The 22,284-nt window shown below is 48.4% G+C and overlaps 8 protein-coding genes across 8 annotated transcripts; 4 read left to right on the top strand and 4 right to left on the bottom strand.

Annotated features, from left to right (window-relative positions):
* Window positions 1-423: 423 nt before the first annotated feature.
* Pmar_PMAR011673 (hypothetical protein) lies at window positions 424-2,148 on the bottom strand (the record flags this gene model as incomplete). The annotated part of the gene is made up of 11 exons (XM_002773783.1): window positions 424-576; window positions 620-754; window positions 909-1,064; window positions 1,115-1,186; window positions 1,232-1,287; window positions 1,330-1,397; window positions 1,443-1,482; window positions 1,527-1,690; window positions 1,739-1,852; window positions 1,902-2,054; window positions 2,108-2,148. 11 exons carry the CDS (start codon window positions 2,146-2,148, stop codon window positions 424-426), a joined length of 1,152 nt encoding a protein of 383 aa, XP_002773829.1.
* Window positions 2,149-2,695: 547 nt separating this feature from the next.
* Pmar_PMAR011672 (hypothetical protein) lies at window positions 2,696-4,663 on the bottom strand (the record flags this gene model as incomplete). Its single annotated transcript, XM_002773782.1, has 11 exons — window positions 2,696-3,057; window positions 3,104-3,150; window positions 3,210-3,347; window positions 3,398-3,474; window positions 3,533-3,618; window positions 3,677-3,728; window positions 3,794-3,963; window positions 4,015-4,128; window positions 4,227-4,379; window positions 4,423-4,487; window positions 4,535-4,663. 11 exons carry the CDS (start codon window positions 4,661-4,663, stop codon window positions 2,973-2,975), a joined length of 1,116 nt encoding a protein of 371 aa, XP_002773828.1. The 3' UTR covers window positions 2,696-2,972.
* Window positions 4,664-5,155: 492 nt separating this feature from the next.
* Pmar_PMAR011671 (hypothetical protein) lies at window positions 5,156-5,852 on the top strand (the record flags this gene model as incomplete). The annotated part of the gene is made up of 3 exons (XM_002773781.1): window positions 5,156-5,260; window positions 5,439-5,519; window positions 5,742-5,852. 3 exons carry the CDS (start codon window positions 5,156-5,158, stop codon window positions 5,850-5,852), a joined length of 297 nt encoding a protein of 98 aa, XP_002773827.1.
* An 804-nt stretch (window positions 5,853-6,656) lies between these two features.
* Window positions 6,657-6,854, top strand: Pmar_PMAR011670 (hypothetical protein; the record flags this gene model as incomplete). The annotated part of the gene is made up of 2 exons (XM_002773780.1): window positions 6,657-6,716; window positions 6,765-6,854. 2 exons carry the CDS (start codon window positions 6,657-6,659, stop codon window positions 6,852-6,854), a joined length of 150 nt encoding a protein of 49 aa, XP_002773826.1.
* Window positions 6,855-7,192: 338 nt separating this feature from the next.
* Window positions 7,193-8,961, top strand: Pmar_PMAR011669 (Palmitoyltransferase PFA3, putative; the record flags this gene model as incomplete). The annotated part of the gene is made up of 11 exons (XM_002773779.1): window positions 7,193-7,210; window positions 7,250-7,368; window positions 7,426-7,554; window positions 7,608-7,714; window positions 7,767-7,881; window positions 7,932-8,059; window positions 8,103-8,204; window positions 8,255-8,373; window positions 8,458-8,679; window positions 8,721-8,816; window positions 8,887-8,961. 11 exons carry the CDS (start codon window positions 7,193-7,195, stop codon window positions 8,959-8,961), a joined length of 1,230 nt encoding a protein of 409 aa, XP_002773825.1.
* A 643-nt stretch (window positions 8,962-9,604) lies between these two features.
* Pmar_PMAR011668 (Vesicle transport v-SNARE, putative) lies at window positions 9,605-10,109 on the bottom strand (the record flags this gene model as incomplete). Its single annotated transcript, XM_002773778.1, has 3 exons — window positions 9,605-9,794; window positions 9,890-9,979; window positions 10,027-10,109. The coding sequence occupies 3 exons, from the start codon at window positions 10,107-10,109 to the stop codon at window positions 9,605-9,607; spliced, it is 363 nt and encodes a 120-aa protein (XP_002773824.1).
* A 143-nt stretch (window positions 10,110-10,252) lies between these two features.
* Window positions 10,253-11,935, bottom strand: Pmar_PMAR011667 (polypeptide N-acetylgalactosaminyltransferase 12, putative; the record flags this gene model as incomplete). The annotated part of the gene is made up of 10 exons (XM_002773777.1): window positions 10,253-10,296; window positions 10,347-10,504; window positions 10,558-10,594; window positions 10,644-10,764; window positions 10,814-10,924; window positions 11,007-11,087; window positions 11,285-11,413; window positions 11,503-11,583; window positions 11,731-11,846; window positions 11,890-11,935. The coding sequence occupies 10 exons, from the start codon at window positions 11,933-11,935 to the stop codon at window positions 10,253-10,255; spliced, it is 924 nt and encodes a 307-aa protein (XP_002773823.1).
* An 829-nt stretch (window positions 11,936-12,764) lies between these two features.
* On the top strand, window positions 12,765-22,128 carry Pmar_PMAR011666 (conserved hypothetical protein; the record flags this gene model as incomplete). Its single annotated transcript, XM_002773776.1, has 27 exons — window positions 12,765-12,859; window positions 12,929-13,034; window positions 13,086-13,170; window positions 13,520-13,769; window positions 13,898-15,449; window positions 16,950-17,067; window positions 17,581-17,694; window positions 17,735-17,838; window positions 17,891-17,977; window positions 18,193-18,231; window positions 18,281-18,340; window positions 18,815-18,938; window positions 18,982-19,089; window positions 19,140-19,262; window positions 19,314-19,370; window positions 19,420-19,554; window positions 19,798-19,894; window positions 20,222-20,399; window positions 20,442-20,606; window positions 20,653-20,828; window positions 20,876-21,060; window positions 21,117-21,265; window positions 21,315-21,428; window positions 21,484-21,610; window positions 21,652-21,767; window positions 21,812-21,910; window positions 21,964-22,128. The coding sequence occupies 27 exons, from the start codon at window positions 12,765-12,767 to the stop codon at window positions 22,126-22,128; spliced, it is 4,728 nt and encodes a 1,575-aa protein (XP_002773822.1).
* Between the last annotated feature and the right edge of the window lie 156 nt (window positions 22,129-22,284).

The following is a 22,284-nucleotide window of genomic DNA, read 5'->3' as shown; positions in this document are numbered from 1 at the left end:
GGACATTGCGAAGTTCACAATATTAACTACCACTCCCCAAGTTAATCTCTTATAACTGTGTTAAAGGTATATATATAACTCAAGACTATACAAGTGAAAGTAGGAGGAGGAGGAGACTTCCGCTCGAAATGGGTCGAGGATTTACTATTATGATCCTCTCAATTACTCCACTCTTGTGTCGATTACGGACCTAATTTGAATCTTCCATCATCAACCTAAGATACTTCTATTATTATTATTACCGTGACATTGAGGACGAGGCCTGGTACAACCATCCCACCAGTACAGCATGTTGTGGCATTGTAAAAAGATAGATATTTTCAACAGGGAGTGGTAGAAGAAAAGTAAATCACAATTATGGCATCATTAACCCTCTTAATAGCAGGAATAATGCTAGTAACGATTACATAGGCAACTCCATCATCATGCCGCTACTGTCGTCGTGACCACATCAGCGGCGGCCTTCCCCTCTTTACTGCTCGTCGTAACTGCTGTTGCCTTCTTACTCGGCTGTTGACGTAACCATTCCCTATATGGGGTCTTACGGAAGACACCTTCCCCAAGCTGTCGTTCAATCTAATACATACTACTCTATACAACCTCAAGGGACCCCACTCACCTTCACCATACCATCGGGCATGTACAGGGCGGCTGCCGGCATCTTATCACAGATCGCCTCTATCTCTTTACGGGAATACTTACGATACTCGTAGCTGTATTTAGTTTCATCACCAGTGATATCAGGGTACTTTTCCTGAAATAGAGTGACCAGCGAAGATATGCTATAATAAACATAATACTCCAATCATATCTTCATTAGAAAATAATATCACATCAGAAAACGACAGTAAATGACGATAACATACTAAATGAATAAGGCTCACAGCCTCATCCAACCACTACCCTACCTTGATTTCCTTCTCCGATTCGGGCATGCTAATGGGGCCAGCTGCCGAGCTCTTACGCTCGGCAGTAGCAGGAGGAGTAGGAGTAGGCGTGCTCAGACTGTACGATACAATAGCAGAGTCCATCTCGACCGCCGACATACCACCACTAGGAGCCGCCTACAATAATAATAAGATACTCAAAGATTCAAAATAGGTCCGAAACTGACCTGCGGGGGATACTTCAAACCATAAGAGACCACTGCCGAGTCCACCTCAACCACGGAAATTCTACTGCCGTACTGAAAACAAGCCAATACCACACCTTCCACAACTTCTGCTCCTACCTGTTCCACTGGACCATTCATACGCCTACCACCTTTCCCTTTGCCCTTGCCCTTACCTAAGGACCAACAATAGTCCCTCCCTTGAGGGCCCCTCCTACCTTTTCCCTTCCCTTTCCCTTTGGTGTGGTAATAACCAAACTCGTCCACACCGGAATAAGGGTTGTAACTGTTCAAAATCCGTCCGACCTGATAGTAATCGCCGACATCTTACCTCTGCTGGACACTTTGCGGTTTGCCATACCCTAGAGCACCTACCGAGAAAAAACTTCACCGCGCCACGAAATTCCACACCTACTCGTAGGGGTACGAGCCACAGGGGTCTTGTCAAGGTTAGGGAAGAGTGTAAGCATGAAATGCTCAGCCTTAACAGCTGTATGTATCGGCTTGTCATTATACTTCTTATTCCTTAACCATAATGCGACATCCTCACACGCATCCTCTGTAGTGAATCGGACATACCTAATGAGTGATAGTCGGGGGTGTTGTTGTTGGCAGTAGTAGTAGTACCAATGGTCGTTAACATCAGGACGGATATCAAGTATAGCATCCTTATCACACGGAGCATCCTTCAATACCTCAGCCTTAAAGTCCTCTATTGATAGGGACTTCGAATCGACGTCTCTGAAATCAGCAGCATCACTAAACCACAATCATCAACAAGAGCACCTACCTGACAATCAGAGTAGTCCTTTGTTGTAGTTCCGGTAAGCAAGGCTTAATAAGAGTCTTGGTAGGGTCCAATGTCACCTTGTCCGACCCAAGGGAGGCTATAGCAGAAGCCAACTCTTCAGGGGTTGTATTAAGCTCAGAGACAGCACCAAGACTAAGGACCATACATGACCACCATTATAGGACTACTACTACAACAACACTTACTTGAATAGAATCGCTATAGGCAGGTACATTTGAGAGGTCATGTTAGACACCAGGGTGGGCTCTTTCTAAAAGGTCGTCATTGATGATGATAATGATGCACAACAAGAGGACCTCCCCATTACAGCTGCTTACCCGTAAGTTGTCTTTAGAGAGAACACGTTCCACTGTTGTTTTGATAAGCTCATCCTTCTTCACCTTATCCGCATCTTCAGTGGGCGACGACCCTGCATTCGTACTATTATTGGTATTTTCCATACTTCTTGTCGTTTTTGTTAGTAGTGTAGGAGTACTATTAGTAGTAGGTTGTTAAAAGGAGCACACGAGAGGAGGAGGAGGAGGAGCGGGAAGAATAATAAGAGGCTCCAAAATGTACTTAAGATACAACAACATGAGGACACTACTCTGCTCACCAATTCCCGGACCTATTCTGCATCTATCACGCTCGACCTCAAGATACCAACATCAGCAAACAAAGACCACGACAAGAAAACACAACCGCGCGCGCCCACACGATCGATTCCATTCCTTCGACCAATACTTCTACACAAGGCATTTGATTGAAAATATTCTTCTTCAGTGTTATTGTTATTGTTGAATCGGTAGTATTACTATTCCCTGGTAGTATAATGATTGAGATGAAACCTTAGCAACAATGGCTACTACTACTACTACTACTACTACTACTACTACTACTACTACTAGTCTTACTACCATCAGAGGTCAAGAGGGTAGTAAGTAGTAGTAGTAGAGCGACACAACTTCGACAACCTAATCGTGACGATGTGGCGGAAGCGTGGTATCAGTAAGCCAACGACTGTAGTTCATTAAGCTGATAATAACTATACAAAGGAGCGGCTTCATGTAATCACTTCGCTGCTGCTGCTGTTGCTGCTGTTGCCGTCGATGCTTTTCGTCCGCCCCCCATGGGACTTCCCTCAACTATCCATTCCCTAAGTCGGAAGTAGAAGGTAACCCAAGAAGGTAGCAACTACCTACCTATTAGGAGTATCTCTAATAAGACCCTCACCGACTTCTTTCTCAGCCTGAGGAGAGGAAGGAGGAGCTCACGTTCACCATCGACGTTCCGTAACAGTCCAGTTACCTTCACCATCCCTTCTGGTTTGTAAAGTGCCTCCGCTGGCATCCCCTCGCATAGGTGTTGTATCTCATTTTTGGTATACTTCCTATACTCATACTTATACTTCGTCTCATCACCTGCTAGGTCCGCCGGGTTAATCATCTGACACTAGTAAGTTAGCCCCAACAGGAGCCCCACCAAAGGGTACCTACCTCCTCCACTATAGAACAACCGCCAATCGACGCTGCCCCACTGCTACTCATACGTCTACGCCCTCGACCTCCCTTACCTAAGCAACAGAAAAGGAGTAGTTGTATGAGTCATATCATCATCATTACTACTACTACCCTTGCCTTTACCCTTCCCTTTCGAACCAGCTGGATGATAATATCCATACTGGTCCACACCGGCGTAGGGGTTGAAAGAAGAATACCTAAACACGTGGAGAACGAGGTCCACCTCATCATTACAACTGCTAATGGTCGGCTTACCCTTGATACGGGGTCCCAGGAGAGCTAGGGACGAACGCGGGGCTGCTGGCACCTGATGGATTGATGATGATGAGTAGTAGTGACGTGGAGTGGAGGAGGAGGAGGAAAGAGGCTTACTCAAAGCAGGGGAGCGGGAAGCCTCGGAAGTCTTGTCAAGGTTAGGGAAGAGTGTAAGCATGAAATGCTCAGCCTTAACAGCTGTATGTATCGGCTTGTCATTATACTTCTTATTCCTTAACCATAATGCGACATCCTCACACGCATCCTCTGTAGTGAATCGGACATACCTAATGAGTGATAGTCGGGGGTGTTGTTGTTGGCAGTAGTAGTAGTAGTACCAATGGTCGTTAACATCAGGGCGGATATCAAGTATAGCATCCTTATCACACGGGGCATCCTTCAATACCTCAGTCTTAAAGTCCTCTATTGATAGGGACTTCGAATCGACGTCTCTGAAATAAACTCGATGATGACTCACCTCGAATAGAACCGACGACCTCCCGATTCCTCAACCATATACATACCACTACACCAAATCCCCATACACTACCTCACAATGAGTGTTGTTCTCCGCTGCAACTCAGGTATGACCGGCTTAATCAAAGTCCGAGTCGAGTCCAATGCCACCTTCGACGACCCCAACGATGATATCGCATCAGCGATCTCCTCAACGGTCGTGTTAAGGTCTTCAATAGCCTTCACACTACCACCACACATACAACTCCTTCCTACCATACCCCTATTACTTGAATAGGCTGTCCAAGCTCATATACATCTGGGCATTCATACGAGAGGCGAAGGAAGGGTTGCTCTACGAAGCATCAACTCCACACACTTTGACCATCTTATTATTACTACCTTCAAGTATTCCTTCGAGAGGACCCCCTCAACAGCTACTTTAACTTTCTCATATTTGCCAGAGTCCTCAGGATCAGCATTCGAAGGCTCAGTAGCGGTCGTACTGTTCACTACTACTCCACTCTGCATTTTAATCGATGTAATAATAAACCCTATATACTACCCTAGTGTATTCCCTCTTCTACCCACCAACAATAACTGCTTCGCTCCGCTGAGATTTCTCTACTACTTCTGATCCCTACCATCAATGCCCTTCCAAGGCCCTTTCCCTCTCCAGAGAGGCTACACACCTGCCTCTTAACCACTATGTGCGTGACGGTCGAGTATGAGGGATCGCTGCCGCAGAAGAAACCGCGCGCGCCATTGTGATCGATTTAAATTGAGCATCATCTCGATCACTAGGATCAGCCTTGATGACAACAGAACAGAGTACTCCAGAAGGTAGTAGGAAGCCTCCTTGTGGGCCTCCGAAGGACTCGAGAGCTAAGAAGCTGTATGTTGCTTGTAATGCTCTTAAAAGGATAATAAAAGATGCTAAGTAGGACTTCTTAAATCGATTAAGATACTCGAAGATACGCTCGCCTTTGGAGGTACTATCGTGATGAGGAAGACCGACTCAGGATGAAGAGGAGGGAGAGGCTTCAACGCGGAGGGGAGGAGGAGGTCCTTGCGGCAGATTTGAAACATATGGATGATGTTATCAAGGAAACACAGGATATGGGTCCAGTGGTAACCTGTTTTGTATCTTACACGCTTGAACCTAAGATACCTCGTCGAGTAGGTCCATGAGCAGTTCGTGGCGGCATACAAGGCTCTTTTCTCTATGCTCAACGACGGCAGCTTTCCCTCCCATACCGTAACTCCGCCACATTTCCATTCACATGAGTCTTCCCATCACCCACAGGCCGACGATCTCGAAGATGCGCACAGCGAAGAATCCGTTCAGATTCTCAAGGCTAGGGGGGAGTTGGAGAATGCTGAGAAGGTGGGTTCGGATATCGGCCAAATGAGCGCAGGCCAGGCTGGCATATTCTGCACATGGTCAACTGCATTGGTTGCTGACGACGTGGTAATTCTGAAAAAAATTGGGAAATTCTCATTGGAAACCACTATAATGATTTCTACCCGAATTCGTATGTGAACTTCCGAGCTGAGCTGAGGAAGGTCGAAGATGTATTTCAACACTGGTATAGGTTGATGGTCGTAGATACTACTAGCTGGTAACCAGGAGGATCTCCTGAGGGAGATACAGGGGGAAGTTAGAGCTGCTGTTAAGGGCAGAGATGAGGTTCATGATGAGCCAGAGGAGGAATTCTGATACAATTAACGTCAAATCGCGTCGAATCATTTCATGTCGCCACCGTATCAAGCCTTGTGTATAGTGACAGGAATACAGTAGCTTCCCATCCTCCTATTGCTCTTGAGTAGCTGTCTAGACCCTAGATAGGATGATCTATGACCCTCCCACTATACTCGTCCTTCGAGGTCCTCTACAAGGGGCTAAGACTAATCCTATGCTAGGAGTATGGAGACTATCTCGCTGATATCATACAGATACCCCCCCCCGGAGTGAAGTGAGTGAGCTGTGAAGTAGCCGCTCGAGGTCTATAAGGAGGTTGAGGCACTTCAGTATAGTATTATCGTTGCTGCGTATCTTACGTTACTATGAAGTTACCATGCTCATGATGGGCCTATTCTGTATCCAACCATCAGGAATCTAAGATACTATTGTGTTAGTAGTCATAAGTCACCGTCATTCAAAAGAGTAGATGCCTTTATACCGAGGGGCTCCACCTAGTAGTACCGACGGGGGACCCTCCACTGGTACTAGTAGTAGCAGTGGGCGAAGACGATCGAGTGAACACCAACAGGGGTTGGCTTATCGCACTCTAAGGAGGATAAAGAGGTTCGTGTTGGTCGCCTGGGTAGGGAGGGGGGCCTCGAGGTTGCTGCCAGGTTCCTAAAGGCGACTTATGGAATTCTACTAACCTGTTTGTCAGCTACGGGGGATGCTCTTGATACTGCTCTGGAGTAGGCTTATATGGCGTGTTACTCATCCTGACCTATTCTGTATCTTACATGGTCAACCTAAAGATACTTCTTCAGGCATCTTGGTATACTCATGGTGGAACTAGTCAAGGCCATAGCATGGCCCTTTAAATGGATATTCCCCACTCCAGAGGTGAGCTTCCTCCCCCACTTCCCATACCACTCCTCGGCCACATCTCAGATCCTCAACACCTTCAAAGGCCGCCCCTTAGCCATGGTCCTCCCCCTTATGTTCGTCTGCAACATCATCATGCTTCTCTATATCGTGTAAGCCCATACCGTAACTCCGACACTTCATGCATACTACTTGAACTCATTGGCACTCCTACTGGAGTAGGCTCATGGTAGAGGCCCCCCGGGGTCGACCTACTTCCATTTCGACTGCCATTCGGAGGGAGCATCCCACTGAATACGATAGTGGCTATCTAGATCGCTATGGCTAGGTGCATCATATGATAAGAATCCTGTTCAAAAACCGACCTAATCCGTATCTTACCAACTCAACCTATAAGATACCCTATCAGATACGTATTCTGTGTGATGCCTCTACTGGGTATATCCCTCTCGAGCTTCTCCTCCATCACCTTCCATCTCTGTTCTCTACTTGCTATGGTGTCCTACTACAAGGTAAGTGACCACCCTACTGGTTGCATAATCTCCCCTTAGGCGGTGGTCACCGATCCCGGCAAGATACCCGATACAGGGGGCTTATGGTCCTCCCCCTCTCCTCAAGGGCCTCCTCCTCCACACCTCTACGAGAGGAAGGGCAAGGATGGAAGCATAAGGTAGGGGTCCTGCTTATCGTACCACTCCTTTGTCAACTCGTGGATAACTCCTCGCAGGTATTGCAATAAAGAGCACAAGTTCAAACCCGACCGAGCGCATTTCTGTTCCCCTATGGGCCGCAATGTCCTCCGAATGGACCACTACTGCCCCTGGCTCGCCAACAGTGTCGGATTCTACAACCATAAGTCATCTCCATCACCCCCCCCCTCCTCAGCCGGCCTCCCATACCACACCTCAGATACTTCTTCCTCTTCCTCCTCTACGTCGTCATAGCCTGCAACACGGTCACCTGCCAAATCCTGCACGCCCTGGCTCACGTCGCGGGGGGTTTCGCCGCCAACCCGGGTGCGACGCCCCCTCCCTCCTCCTGTATGCTATTGATGCCTCTATTGAGTAGGTCAACTACTCTTCCTGCTGGAGGGCTTCAGCATCTCTGGACTCCTCTCTGTCATCGTCACGCCATTCTTCGCTTTCCATGCATGGCTGATATCAACTAACGTCACCACAGTCGAGTGAGTTTGGTGGAAAATAATTATACATGGTAAAGTTGCATAAACTACAGGTACTGTGAGAAGCGCCGGGACGGTGGAGGAGGGGAGGCAGGAGAGTTATCGAAAAACATAGTCGCCCGAATGCCGCAGAGGTCCCCTTATGACGTCGGCCTCATACGAAACTGGCAGGCTGTGATGGGTGAGAGTCCTCCCTACAGGAGAGGGCAGCTCCCCTTCGATAGGCCACAACATGATCACTTGGTTGCTACCGACCCGTCCTCGAGGCATAGGTCAGGGCTTGGCGTTCGAGGTCAATAAGGAGGCTAAGGAGGTGCTGAGGGGAGGTAAGGAGGAGGAGGAGGAAGGGGGAGGAGCAGTTTGAAGGGATCCTCAGAACTTGGTATTCTACATGATGGCGATTTGGAGACGGGTCGGAGACGAAGCTCTGGAGGCCGGACAAGGCAGCCGATCGATATGAGCAGTGATGAGGAAGAAGACAACACCCATGTTAAGGTGGGGAGGGGGCGAACTGATCCGGAGTTTTTCACCCACTTCTTTAAACGTCCGGTTAGTAGATTCCCAAGGAGGCCTGTATAGATACGAGAAGCGTTAATGGAAAGGCAGCGAGAGCTCGAGGTGGAGGAAGAGGAACCAGAGGCCCCACCATCCCCTGAGGGGTCAACAACAACACCGTCATCGCCTGGTCACACCACACAAAACTCCTCCTCTTGTTGTGGAGTAGGAGGAGGAAGAGGAGGAAGAGGCTCTCTACTGGAGTATGGTCTGGAGCAAAGCAATCACTTCGCCGACTTCATCACGGTAAGGGGTGATGAGGGGTGAGGGGGCCCAGGTGTTGGTAGGACCTTTATATGAACGCTTGGAAGATCCTCAATGGGCCTAGGGGGGAAGGGAAAAGGCGACGTCGTACACCACGATCACGACAGTCCACCCCAACAGTAAGGGTATTGCCACTGTTCTAGTCCATGTGCTCTTGATGGGACCCTACTTCACGATGGTGGTCTTTAGATAATATATTCTGAGAACTCCCCCGACATGGTAGAAGTCGGCAGCCCCATTGAACAGCCTAAGGCGGCAGCTTAGGAAGGGGGCACCGGGTATGTTGTGATGCTATCAATGATTTCAGTATTATCACCAGCTATGCGTTGAAATAGTCATACCACCCGATCCTATGATGCAAGGGTTACCCTACCGGCAGTAGTTGTTACTACTAATCACCTAAGACACTAATGACGTCCTAAGGTCTCTTTATGAACCATAGTATCTGTGATGATGATAACAGTGAAGGGTATGTTCCGTAACAGTAGGGATTGTGAGACGAAGGAGGCTCGTTCGGATCGCCACGTTAGGCCCATTTCTGATAACTCATCAACGTATATCAAATATCCTCCAACTCGAGGACGAGGCATCAACCGCAATGGTATGAAGTATCATGGCGTGGACCTCGCCAGCCGCCTCTAACGGCAATAGTATAGTATCATCTGTTGAGGAGGAAACTCCCCTCTCCCCACAGGCCTAGGGTTCCACAACTCAATACCACTACTGTTGACACTTTCAGAAGTCCGTCAACTTGACAATAGAACTCAAGTATAGACGATACTTGAAAATTCGATACCCCTGATTGGTCTTTTCCGCACAACTGAACACAGCAACAGGACGGGTGTAAAAATGGTACTGTATGGCGGATAATATTACACCAACTGTTGATATGAGAGGTTGACTGCTTTCAACCAGCGACCTTTCGATACAAGATGTACAAAACAGCAAGGCCAATGGCGATAGCAATGGCCGTGAGGACCATACGGTTAGCCATGGCCCGACGAGCCATGCTACTGATGGTTCGACGAGCAGTGCTCAAGTTGGAGTCTATCTCATTCAGGCTGTTACCGGTACGGGAGATGACCTCACGTTGGGACCTGACAAGCTCAGATCGGAGGCTGGCTTCAATGATTATCAAAGAGACCCGACACAGGAATCAACATAAGGCAAAGTTACTGATACGAGGTACTACCGTAAATCGGACATAACCCCCACAGCGATGTCCTCCGTCTCGAGAGCCGTCCTCTTGGCATCGCGTAATTGGTTGGAACTATCCCGCAGCCTGAAGAGCATCTCACGCATACAAGTGCTGGAAGGGTGTTAACATACATCTCTGTAGAGTCCATCAACCTCTGTCTGTCTTCTTCACGGGATCGTCCCTCCTCTATCCGACTGTAGCCGCGACTATCCATAAGTGAAATTACTCAAGTGGTAGCTGCGCGATTTTCCTCGGAATAGGTCCCTGGATCAATCCCGCCACATCGTATTAATAAACTGAACAAATTCTCAATATGAGAAACTGCTAGCTCCGACACTTTCGAGCCCACGAAATCCATCACTCATAAGCGTACGCCTCCAAACTCCGGGAAGTATTATAATCTAACAAAAAACATCCACTGTGGGGTTCGAACCCGAGACCTTTCGATTACCCATTGGTAGTAAGTTCCTAGACTTAAACACGTCCTGGAAGCGATCGAGGAACCAGTTGAAGGACTTGCAGTTGAGCTCCTGTCGCAGGGCCTTCCTCTTGGTCACATCTCCCATGCCGCCCAAAACCTTGTACGCATGCTCATCAGTTTGGTAGTATCTTATATTACCATAATTTGTCAAATTCATACGTGTTCGAAAATCACAGCTTACCTGTCTTTCCACTCATCGAACCATACCTCCACAGTACCTGCCGACAATCAACGATCCGTCACGCGCCACGAAATTCCTATTATTACGAATCTTGTTCACATACACTGTGGTGTCGTTAACTTTATAGGGGAACTTCGGTCGGAAAAGATGCGCCACTCGGCTATTCCGGGCAACGACTATTTCGCCACCACACATCCAAACACGAACCTGGCAGAAAACAAAATCTGCTTCGCTCCGCTGTGATCCATTTTCTTACCGACTGCTCGATGTTCTCAGCGCCGTAGAGGAGCATGTTATAATCATATTCTCCAGATTCATGCCACCACTTCTTAGTGATGGCATAAAGGCCACCACTCATAACAGGAACCTAAACAGCTCAACGAGGTCTGTCACTCAACTGCCATCCTATCGACCCAGGTTCGAATCCTGGGATCGATATTTATACTCACCTCATCATTGCCGTCCTCGAACCAATCGAACTGCAGACCCCAGTCGAACATCATCTTCACACCGGGTTCATCACCGAGGACCTACACCACTATAATTTCGAATCCTCCACCCCACAACTACACATAATCTCACTCGCTCTTCCGAGCGGTACAGCATTCAATTCCCTTAACAACACGCCCGCAAAAGATCTATATACCTCCTCAAAACGTTCCCTCAGAAGTCCGAATTCGGAGTATATAACGCATGTTACATAAACGTCTTAATTGGCCCCAGTCACCTCCCAAGTGTCACCATCCAGCTTGGGTATGAGAGGCACCACCAGCCGCTTGTAGTTCTCATTCGTATTCTTGAACATCGCTCTCTCCCACCCGGGCTCTGGTTTCACGTGACAATCCAAAAACATCACCTGAGAGGAATTTCGTGGCGCGGTGAAAACTTCCGCATAGAAAAGACCAGATGGATCCACGGAAGAACACTCGGCCATCCCCACATTACCATATCACCAACAGCCGCATTGGCACCGGCCATTCTAGCTCTGATGAGCCCTTGGGATTGCTCATGGCGAATAAGCCTCACCTAAGCAAGATTCGAAGTAGGTCTACAAGCATACCACACCAGATCGAAATCCACCCAGACTATATATATACACCCTATAGCAGCATCCACCACCACAGAGACTGGCAGTACCACTTGGCGTCGTTGCCCTAGGACAATCGATAGTACCTTATCACGATAGTCGGCCAGTAGAGGTTCCATAGGGGGGATCGATCCATCATCAACAAGGATGATCTCCTTTAATCGACGACTCGGGGTATTCCTAATGATTGAGTCCACCGTACCTGTACTGAATCTTACATAGCTGTAGAAGAGGTAACCTGTTACGATAGAGGTATTTATGTTCATTCCTCCCGACCAGTACAACACTCATCGTTTGTATGTGTGTTGGCCAATGCAGGGACTCCGGAGCTCCTGGTGGGGTCCAAAGAGGTTCGAAGGCCCTTGGGGGCTCCGAGGAGATGAGCAGCCGATGGACCAACTCGTCAGTGGAGCTCGACAACAATATGGAGGACTGTAGACCGATGAGGCCGGCTAGAAGGAAGGGATAGGGGACTGAGAGGAGGAATCTTAAGGTTGAGCGGACAAGATACAAAATAGGTCCGCATGTGGCCTAACTTACTGAACGGTTTCCTAAGTTTATCATCAGCAGTTTTATTCCAATGCATAGCCAGCATAATATAAGGCGACACTGCCGCTAATAGTAACGCCAAGCCTCCTGTAACGACACCATCGACCTTAGATTCATCCGATAGCTCAACAGAGGAGAGCCTCATCCTGTCCTCGAGAGGTAACCCCTTGTTGTTCCCCAAGGTTGTAGATAGCCACCACTCCCTCAACCACATCTTCCATATCCATACCAACAGCATCGGCACCGTAGGTATCAAGAGTCGTATTATGAGCTCTTTAGAGGAGCTTATGAACTGCCTAGAGTCCTCAGTAGAGGAGGAGTTCACCCGACGTTGACCTTCAGAGGCTCTGTGTCGGTTCCTTCTAGTAGTTGGTGGCATTATTATGAGAGTTAAAAAAGCCTACTGATGCTGAAGTGATACACTACTGAGATCGCCCTGAGACGCAACTAGCACAGAATCAATAGAGACATTGAGAGGTCCCCGGTTCGAATCCCACGATGGTCAGTTTTATGTCAATTAAATTCGTGACGGAAGCGCCTTCATTGATCACCCTAGTTTGTTGATATTATTATGGCGTCTTGGCTTGCTCGACTGAGCGGGAAATCGTCATCAGAGGAAGATGAGGAGCCGGCAACGGTGGCTCACATGGGTGGGGCCAATACAATGTAATAGAGTATCTTTAGGTTCACCACGTAAGATACGAAATAGGTCGGAAAATGTGCCATCATCCATAGGTACTATGATGAGCAACGTAAACGATGGGTAGAGCGAGGTAAGGAAGATGAGTTAGAAGAGGACGAGGAGTTGAAGCCGCCTCCTATGGCCTTCACCAAGCGCGAAGTAAGTCTCGACGGCACCCAACCCTTCTTATTAATATCGACGATCTCCTAGACCCCAGCAGCGGACCCTTCGACGTCTAGTAGCAGCAGCAACGACTTCATGGCTCAGATGACACGACCAGTTGCTCTTGGGGCAGGTAGTAGTAGTAGTAGTAGTAGTAGTAGTAGTAGTAGTAGTAGTAGTGGTAGTAGTAGTAGTAGTAGTAGTAGTAGTAGTAGTAGTAGTAGTGGTAGTAGTAGTAGTAGTAGTAGTAGTAGTAGTAGTAGTAGTAGTAGTGGTAGTAGTAGTGGTAGTAGTAGTAGTAGTAGTAGTAGTAGTAGTAGTAGTAGTAGTAGTAGCAGTAGTAGTAGTGGTAGTAGTAGTAGTGGTAGTAGTAGTGGTAGTAGTAGTAGTAGTAGTAGTAGTAGTAGTAGTAGTAGTAGTAGTAGTAGTAGTAGTAGTAGTAGTAGTAGTAGAGGTTTCCTTTTTTCATCGTGTGGCATAAGCTGAATGCCTTCGCCACCGTCTCCACGCCGAACCCGCCGCGCCGACGAGAGGCAGCGACTTGGATTGGCCCTCCCTCAACAGAGGCAGGAGACAGCGAGCAGGGATGGAAGCAGAGGCGTTGCCGAAATTCGGCCCGCCACTGCAAGGCACCAATGGTCCTTGGCTGATAAACAAGCCTTGTGTGAAGCCGAAGCCCATTGGGAGAAACATAGGGAGTGTTGTAAGGGTAGTAAAGGGAGTATTCTCAAGGTAGAATTTGAGAAAAGGAGTGGTCTGGTAGGGAAAACGGGGGAGCAATTAGCATCGTACTTGTACAAATTATCTCGATCACCGGAATATGCAGAATTAAAACGCAATGCATGTGGAATTATTGATAGCGAGAGGAGCGCATGTGCTGTGCAGAACACAAACGAGCAGGGTCAAGCAGAGGAATTGAACAGAACGCAGAATGGAAACCAAGAGAACTGGCAGGATAGGCTATCCCAAGTGCAAAGTCCGGGGCAGGGTGAACCACAGGGTCCGAGGCGGCAATGTGGAAGACCCAAAGGCCCGGACGATCCACGAACAGAGCCTGAGAGGAGACTCATCGCGAATTTTCGCGAAGAGCTGAGAGTGGTTAAAAATCTCTCTATATCAGAGAGAGAGAGATTGCCTGACATGAAAGATAAGATGAACCTGATCAAGGAAAGAGCCAGAGTGATAGAAGAGGCAATGTTAGAAGAATGTGGAGAAGAACCTACGGCGGAAATGATTAACCACATAATATTCGCCGCCGCTAGGGTACTTCTTTCGGAACAAGGAGTGAGCACCAAGCAAGTGAAAAAGAAAAAGGGCAAACTCCCAGCGAAACGTCGATTAGAAAGCAAACTCAAAGCCACACGCAAGGATCTTGGCAGGATAACTGCATATTTACAGCATTATGAAAATCCTAGCAGGAGGCTGAAAATGATCACTAAGGAGCTCAGAAACAAACATGGCCACTCCAAATCGGCGTTATTGAATCTGCAAGGTAAACTAACACTCAGTCTCAAGAATGTGAGTGCCAAGCTGAGAAAGTGGAATATTAAAGAGGAGAGAACAAAGCTTGAGAGGTTGATGAACTCCGACCAGAAGCAATTATACAGAGATCTGTCTCACAGTGAAGACCAAACACATGAGGGGGAGGAAACAGTAAATGGGGAAGAGTTAGGGAGATTCTGGAAAAATGTATGGGCTTATCAAAACACACCAGGATTTGAAAATGAAACATGGTATATCGAGTATCGTAACAAGTTGAGAAGGAAGAACATTAGTCCATTAGGACTCACTATGATATCGCAAGAACAAGTTAAGGAAGCAATCGGGAAAGCGCGCCCGTGGAAGGCAGCGGGACCTGATAAGCTGAAGACTTACTGGTTCAAATTATTCCCTAGGATCCATGAAAAACTAGCAGTAGCCTTCACGAAAATCCTAACCGGAGAGCATGATCCTCCAGATTGGTTCTATCACGGAACTACACATTTATTGGAGAAACCGCTCAGGGAGAACCGGTGCAGAAGGGCTAGCGATTACAGACCAATTACCTGTCTATGCACTATGTACAAATTTCTCACTAGTATCATAGCTACAAAGCTCACATCGCATCTCGAAATGAATGACATTATCGCTAAGGAGCAGTTAGGTTGTCGTGCTGGTAGACGTGGATGTGTCCATCAACTGTTGATTGATCATGCAGTGTCACACCACGTTCGAACTTCTTATCACAACCTGGCATGTGGGTGGGTAGACTTTGCGAAGGCGTATGACTCGTTAGCGCATAGTTGGATTAAAATATGGCTCAAGGAATTCGGCGTAGGTGAGAATATTATCAATTTCATTAGTAGATGTATGGAAAACTGGAAGCTAGCTCTCCATGTCAATGGAGTGGCGGTAGAGGGAGGGAATGTTGAGGTAAGGAAAGGCATTTATCAGGGAGATTCTTTATCGCCATGTCTTTTCATAATCGGCACACAACCGATTTCAGAGGCGTTAAAACAGTTAGAGGCTGGATATTATTTTGGAAATGTGAGACATAGGAGTAGTAGAATTGACCACCTTCTGTTCGTTGATGATTTAAAATTGTTCGCGAGGAACCCAAAGGAATTAGGAACACAAATAGAATGTACACAGAAAGTGGGAGAGTTTGCGGGATTGAAATTTGGACTACAGAAATGTGCTTGGCTGAATATTAGTAGAGGGGTATCAACGGAATGTCCACAGAGAATTCCTGAAAGTTTGAGGAGCATCAGATATCTAGGTGATCGAGGTACATACACATATCTCGGAATACCACAGAACATGCTACCAGAAAAGAGTGAGGTCAAGGCGAATGCAGGAAGAATAATCCTTGGGCGTGTGCAACGAGTGCTTAAAACTAAACTCTCAGGGAATAACACTATAAAAGCCATCAACTCGTGGTGTATATCGGTAGCTTATTATCCCATTCAAGTTGGTCTATTTAGTAAATCAGAGGCAGCAGAACTAGACACCAGAATAAGAAACAAACTTAGGCAGGCACATGCGCATGATTATAACTCTTGCACTGATTTATTATATATTGCTAGGAATGAAGGGGGGAGGGGATTGATTAGCATTGAAGACGCATGGAATAAAATCACAATAAGTATGGGAGAATATGTAGCAAATCATCTTAGTGGTATAATACCAAATATTAACGAAACTAATCCGCTGGGAAAAATTCTGAGGAGGAGGGATAAAATAAAAGTAGGTTTGCAAATTCATGATGATAGTAATTTCCCGCATAATGTATTCATGAAATTGAAGCAGTTGCGATTGGCGAGATTTAGAGCAATGCCAGCCGCGGGAATGTGGTATAACAAAATTTTGGCGTTGGCGAGTGATGGTCTTGACTTAGAAGCTTCTTTGAATTGGTTTGGGTCGGCTAATATCACTCCTCAGTTGGAGAGTGATATACTTGCGTTCCGCACCTTGGCTATTCCAACTAATGCTTTCCCAGTACAGGCACAAGATCCTCTATGTCGACTTTGTGGGAAGGAGAAAGAGACGTTGTACCATGTGGCATCGTCGTGTTCCACGTTAGCTGGTGCAGAATATCTAGATCGTCACAACCGTGTATGCAGATTGGTCTATAAAGCTTGTTGTGATTTGTTGAATGTCGATTTTGAGAACCATTGGTGGACTTGTAGACCACCTTGTATCAGTAATATCAGTGGTAGTCTTTTTTGGGATCAAGTAATCCCTACTCCCAATAAGATTGAACATTATAAACCTGATATTGTATGTGTACTCAATGAAAGAAAAGTTGTTATTGTTGGAGAGGTCGCTGTATGTGCTGACCTCTCAGTGTTGCGTAAAGAAGAGGAGAAAAGGTCGAAATATCAGGCCTTACTCCAAGAGTTGGCTGTGTTATATCCGGGGTTTTCAATTAAGATAGTGCCTATAGTGATAGGTGTGACGGGTGCAGTGTCGAAGTCTCTCCCTAGGGTGCTGAAAAATGCGCTGCTTGTGGGTGTGGACATCAAAACATGCCAGCGAGTTGCTAGTATCAGTACTATGCATATCGTGAGGCGTGTTTTAGGAGGCCCTTTACTGGGTACATGAAAAGGATGTATTGATCTCATTGCTTGCCTCGTGCCGCAATGTTGATCTGAAAGCTGTTAGGATTTATTCCTAGGAGCTTTCGTACCGGTTTACACCGTGCGTCCGACACGTAGTAGTAGTAGTAGTAGTAGTAGTGGTAGTAGTAGTAGTAGTACTAGTAGTACTAGTAGTGGTAGTAGTAGTAGTAGTAGTAGTAGTAGTACTAGTAGTACTAGTAGTGGTAGTAGTAGTAGTAGTAGTAGTAGTAGTAGTAGTAGTAGTAGTAGTAGTAGTAGTAGTAGTAGTAGTAGTAGTAGTAGTAAAAGTAGTGGTAGTAGTAGTAGTGGTAGTAGTAGTAGTAGTGGTAGTAGTAGTAGTAGTAGTAGTAGTAGTAGTAGTAGTAGTAGTAGTAGTAGTAGTAGTAGTAGTAGTAGTAGTAGTAACAGTAGTAGTAACAGTAGTAGCTATTTCTGCATCTCAGCTCGATCTCGTTTCGTCGACCCATTCACCAGTATGAGTGGCGGCTCCACCGCAAAGTCGACATCACCCAAGAAGGGTCCACCACACCTCCTACCGGCCCCCAACCCCTTCGGAGGTATTAACCTCATCTTGCATCCCCTCCACCCTCAGTATAGGTCTACTACCTGGTCCCCCGGTCCTGACGGAAGAGAAGCCCTCGGGAGAGGAGGAGGAGGGTACCGCCGTGTCAATGCCGATACCACCTGAAAGCACCAAAGAGGTAGTAGTAGTAGAGGTAACGTTGGTGGGTGTAGTAAAATTGTGTTTCCCAGCTTACAACGAGCCCAGTATTGCCAGAGAGTGTCGAAGCGGAAACCAAGCAGGAGGAGGAGCAACCGGTAGATACTGCAGTTACGGACGTGAGTAGTTGGCCGAGGGCACGAGGAATTGAGGCTGGGAAAGTTGCATAAAAATTCTGTCCGAATTTAGTATCGATTTCGGCGGGGAGTGCATCGCCCATTTTCGAAGGGCTATGCTGGGCGTCTCGTTGCGTTTTCCGTGTTGATGACCGTGTACGAGGGCGACATTGACAGAAATGATATTGTGAAGTTATGCGTGGTAGAGATGGTCTTAGGCCCTCCCGATGCGTTCCGCTGTGGAGGACGAACGGCAGGTGGAATTTTGTGGCGCGTGACGGAATGATCATACAGGGCCGTGTTCAGGTAGAGAGCTCTCAGACTCCCTTAGCGGCTACTGGTCAGTTGGATGGAGGGGAAATGGAAGTACTTATGGGAGATTAGTGAAATCTTCCGCGTGCGCAAGTTTGAGGATCTTCAGGAATCCCCAATTCCAAAACAGTCTGTCCTACCTCCCTCACCACCGGTCAGCAATGGTATCGGAACCTCTCCTTTGTCAACTCCTGGAGGTAGTAGCGTTGAGGAAATGCAAGAGAGCAAGATTGAGGAAGAGAAGTCTACGGCGGAGGAAGTCTGGGAGGCCCCCACATGGGGTCAGGAGCCGGTCTCGACACCCACTGTTGAGCTTGACTATGACGATCTATTGGGGGAATCCGCATGGACAACTGAGGAGAGACGGGTTGGGGTAGAAGACGCTGGAGTACTGCGGGAAAGGGAGGCGGAAGTCCCCGAGAGCCCAGCGGTGTTTTCGAGTGAGAAGGCGGCGGCTTCAGCGTCCCCTTTGAAGGTTATAATATTACAGTGGGCGGAGCGAAGCGTTTTTTATTGTAACGTTTTCAGTCGGTCAGTCCGGTGGGGGTTGGATTGGGAGAGGACGTTGGATGGGGAGGACTGTTATCGCATGATGAGTGGGGAGAGCAGGGAGGCGACTGGATGGTGGTGACGCCCACGGAGCAGGAGGAAGGTAGGAGGAGGAGGGTCTTAGGTTGAGGTATGGACATATATAGGTTGTACACATACGGACGATACCACTCAACGCGATGATGGTAGTGGGGATCCTCCCTCACCGACCCTGCCCATCGAGACGAGGGTTGGAAGTCCTAAGGAGGGGGGAGGTAGGGTTAAGGGAGGGGAGGAGGGAGGCGGCTGTAGGTTGTGCTCTTAGTTGTCCCTGTGGTGGAGGTCCATCACGACGACGACGAGGAGGAGGAGGTCGTCGCGGCATCCCCCGAGGGAGGGGAGGAGGAGAGTCCAGTAGTGGAGAGAGATGAAGTCTCAGAGGACCAGGGTAGTAGTTGTAGGGTGGTATTCATGGGTTGGGAAATGAGGGTCCTCTTAGGCATTGTTGAGGAGGCAGTCGAGGAGAAGGCTGGGGTGGACGAACAGGGGGAGGGAGGTATGTGGTTGGGGGGTGTTGGCGGAGGAGTGGTATGGACTCTTGATAGTTTTAACGGGCAGTGAAGAACCCAAACGATCTACTTCTATCGACTTTTTTGAGGAGATTTTGGGAGAGAAAGCTGCCGAGTCCGATGAGAAGCCCGACACGAACGATGGAGGGGAAGAGCATGAGCCTTCACCAGGTGAGGGGACCTGCCCCTGCCCGACTATTATGATGTCCTCATTTCCAGCGGTTGAGGCGCCCTCTCCCGCTCTTGTGCCGTCGTCGTCGTCCTCCTTGCCGCCTAAGGCCCCGTCCAGGGGGTCTTCTGAGGGTGGGAGGAGGAAGTCCTCGATGAGTAGTGGTGATCTGGGAGAGTCTATAGGTGAGATGATGATGATGGTTATGATATGATCGATTTATGGTATGTGTTGTTGATGTAGAGGAACACCCAACAGCAGCTGTCCCACACGTGGCGGAGACGGCAAGTATAGTGGCAACGAGAGCTCCTTGGGGGAGGGAGGAGGAGGAGGAAGACTCCCGTAGACAGAGGAGTATGTCGGCTGGTATGGGGCGGAGCGAAGCGATTCTTGTTTCACATTTTTGTTCCCTCGTAGACCTGCTGTTGCTGCCACATATCGGTAGCAGTCACGAAGGTGGTGCCTTGCGACCGCCACCCTCACCGGGTGAGAATTGGGTGAATCGTTCCGGAACTGTGATGTTTTTCCCCAGTTCATTCTCCCCTTCCATCGCTGGACCGTCCATATCGTGCCAGGATAGTAGACCATAGCAGGAGGATACAATCCTTAGAGGAACGCATGTAGGCCTCCTCCTTCACCTTGGGGGCTTCAGTAGAGCCTTCCTGACAGGTCCGAGGGGAGCCAAGCCTTCGAGAAGTTATCTAAGGAAAGCTCAGAGACCATTGCTCGGTTGGAGGCTAAGCTGGAGGAGGTGACTACAGTGTTGGAAACACAGAAGGAGGCTAATGCGGAGTTGAGGGGGAGGGTAAAGGATCAGCAAAGGCAGCTGGAGGAGTTGGTCAAGAAGGTAAGGTAGAGGAGGTATTGGGGAGACACCTGTTGTATGTAGACAGCGGAGGAGGAGGTCTCGAAGGCCGCCCCTGCTGATGGGGAGGAGGATGTGGAGGGGATCCTCAAGGATTTGCCAGATTTCGTCCGTACTCGAGATAGGGAGGATATCCTCTTATTCGTGCAGAACCTGATCAAAGCCAAGACGAAGGAGGAGGAGGCGATGGTAGGGAGGTGTGGTGGTAGATGAGCCTAGTGGGGTCTTCTCTCAGTACCAGTCTTCTCGGTTGGAGTCGACAGGCTCGGTCTACTCTCAACGCTCTCGCACCCTCATGCCAGGAGGCCGTAATGGACGACAATACCGACAGCAGCAGCAGCAGTTGGACTCTTCCTCCCCTGCCTCCTCCATCAGCCGCACTCAGAGGACCTCGACTAGTCGGGTGGTCAAGTAGGGGTCAGTCCTCATTATGGTATTGTTGGATTGTGCAGCAACAGGTCATCCCGTAGTAAAGCCTATGGTTGCCAGGGTTATACCCCTGCACGCTCCTTCCATAGACTTATGGAGGAGTATGGCAGTGATGATGATGATGAGAATACTATAATGCATTCCCCAGCTGAGGCGGCCACCTCACGATTAGATCTGGACGATAGTAGACTATCAGAAATCAATAGCAGTACAGGTGAGGATTCATCTATCCTCGGGTCTAGTCTAGATTAGCCTCCTCCTCCTTCTCAGGTCTGGTAGCCCGATTGGAGTACCTCTCGAGCCACTGTCGTTACGCGGTGCCGTCATGTAGTAGTAGGGAGGAGGCGGAGGCTGCCAGGACGACTTTAGAGGAAGTAGCGGCTTCGAGTGACGCTATGGTTGCATCAGCGTTCGCCAAGGTAGGGGATGATGTCGGATGCAGGGATCGAACCAGGGACCTCTGTTCAGACGATGGAAGTGGTGTCTTTTTCGTGGGACTCGTCGGCTCTTCCTCGAAATCCTCTGCTCACTAAGGCTACTATTTTCAAGGCCTTCTCATGTATGCCGGACAAACTGGAGGAGGTAGGAGACTCGATGATGATGTGCATGCGTGCATACCACACTTCCGCCACATTAGTTGTTGAAGTCCTCTACGAGATGCCCTCTATCGGTGGAAATGCAGCAGGAAGTGAGGGCAATGCTTGGCGCGATGTGGAACATATCTCTTAATGAGGATTCCCATGACAATCCGATCCTCACTGGAGGTAATCGTCAGCGTCACTGCGCCACGAAATTGTCCCCTCAGGCTCGGCCCTCCTGCCCAGCTTGGTCCAGGTCTTAGCCCGATACTCAGTGGACGATCGGCAGATCTGTAAGAATGCCTGCGGGCTTCTATTGACACTCATGACCAACGATAGCAAGGTGGGTGATTTTCACACAGGAAATTTTCGGAATTATTTTCCCAGTTATGTCGGGATTTCCTGGCGATCGATGGAGGCCTTAGCGTGCTTACATCAGTACTGCGAACGCACAAGTTCGAACAGGAAGATGCGGCAACGGAACAGGTGATGAACTCATGACAGGCAGCAGTTGCTCTACCACGCTGCCATCCTCTCAGGCCCTCCAGTGCATCTTCCTCCTCGCTACGGTGGTCCCGGAGTGTCGAGCTAGTATTGGCAGCCAGATAGATAGATTCACTCTGGACCGTTTACAGGGCATTAAGCATGCCTCGAGGCTGAGGGATATCCTATTCCGATCGTCGACAAGGAATAATAAGCGATGATAGCGAGGAGGCCATTTGCTGAACCATTGAACGGCTGTAAACTGTGTTGTTTTTTCTACTGCCTTTTCTTCCCCTTCGGGGCCAGGAGCCATCACGGTGTCTCTACGTGTTTAACTCTTTCGTTCGATAGTCACTGGGGAACTTGCACGTCATACC

This window comes from Perkinsus marinus (genome assembly GCF_000006405.1).
Source record: "Perkinsus marinus ATCC 50983 genomic scaffold scf_1104296958712, whole genome shotgun sequence".
NCBI classification, from domain to species: domain Eukaryota; phylum Perkinsozoa; order Perkinsida; family Perkinsidae; genus Perkinsus; species Perkinsus marinus.
This window is presented reverse-complemented; position numbering and strand designations above follow the sequence as displayed.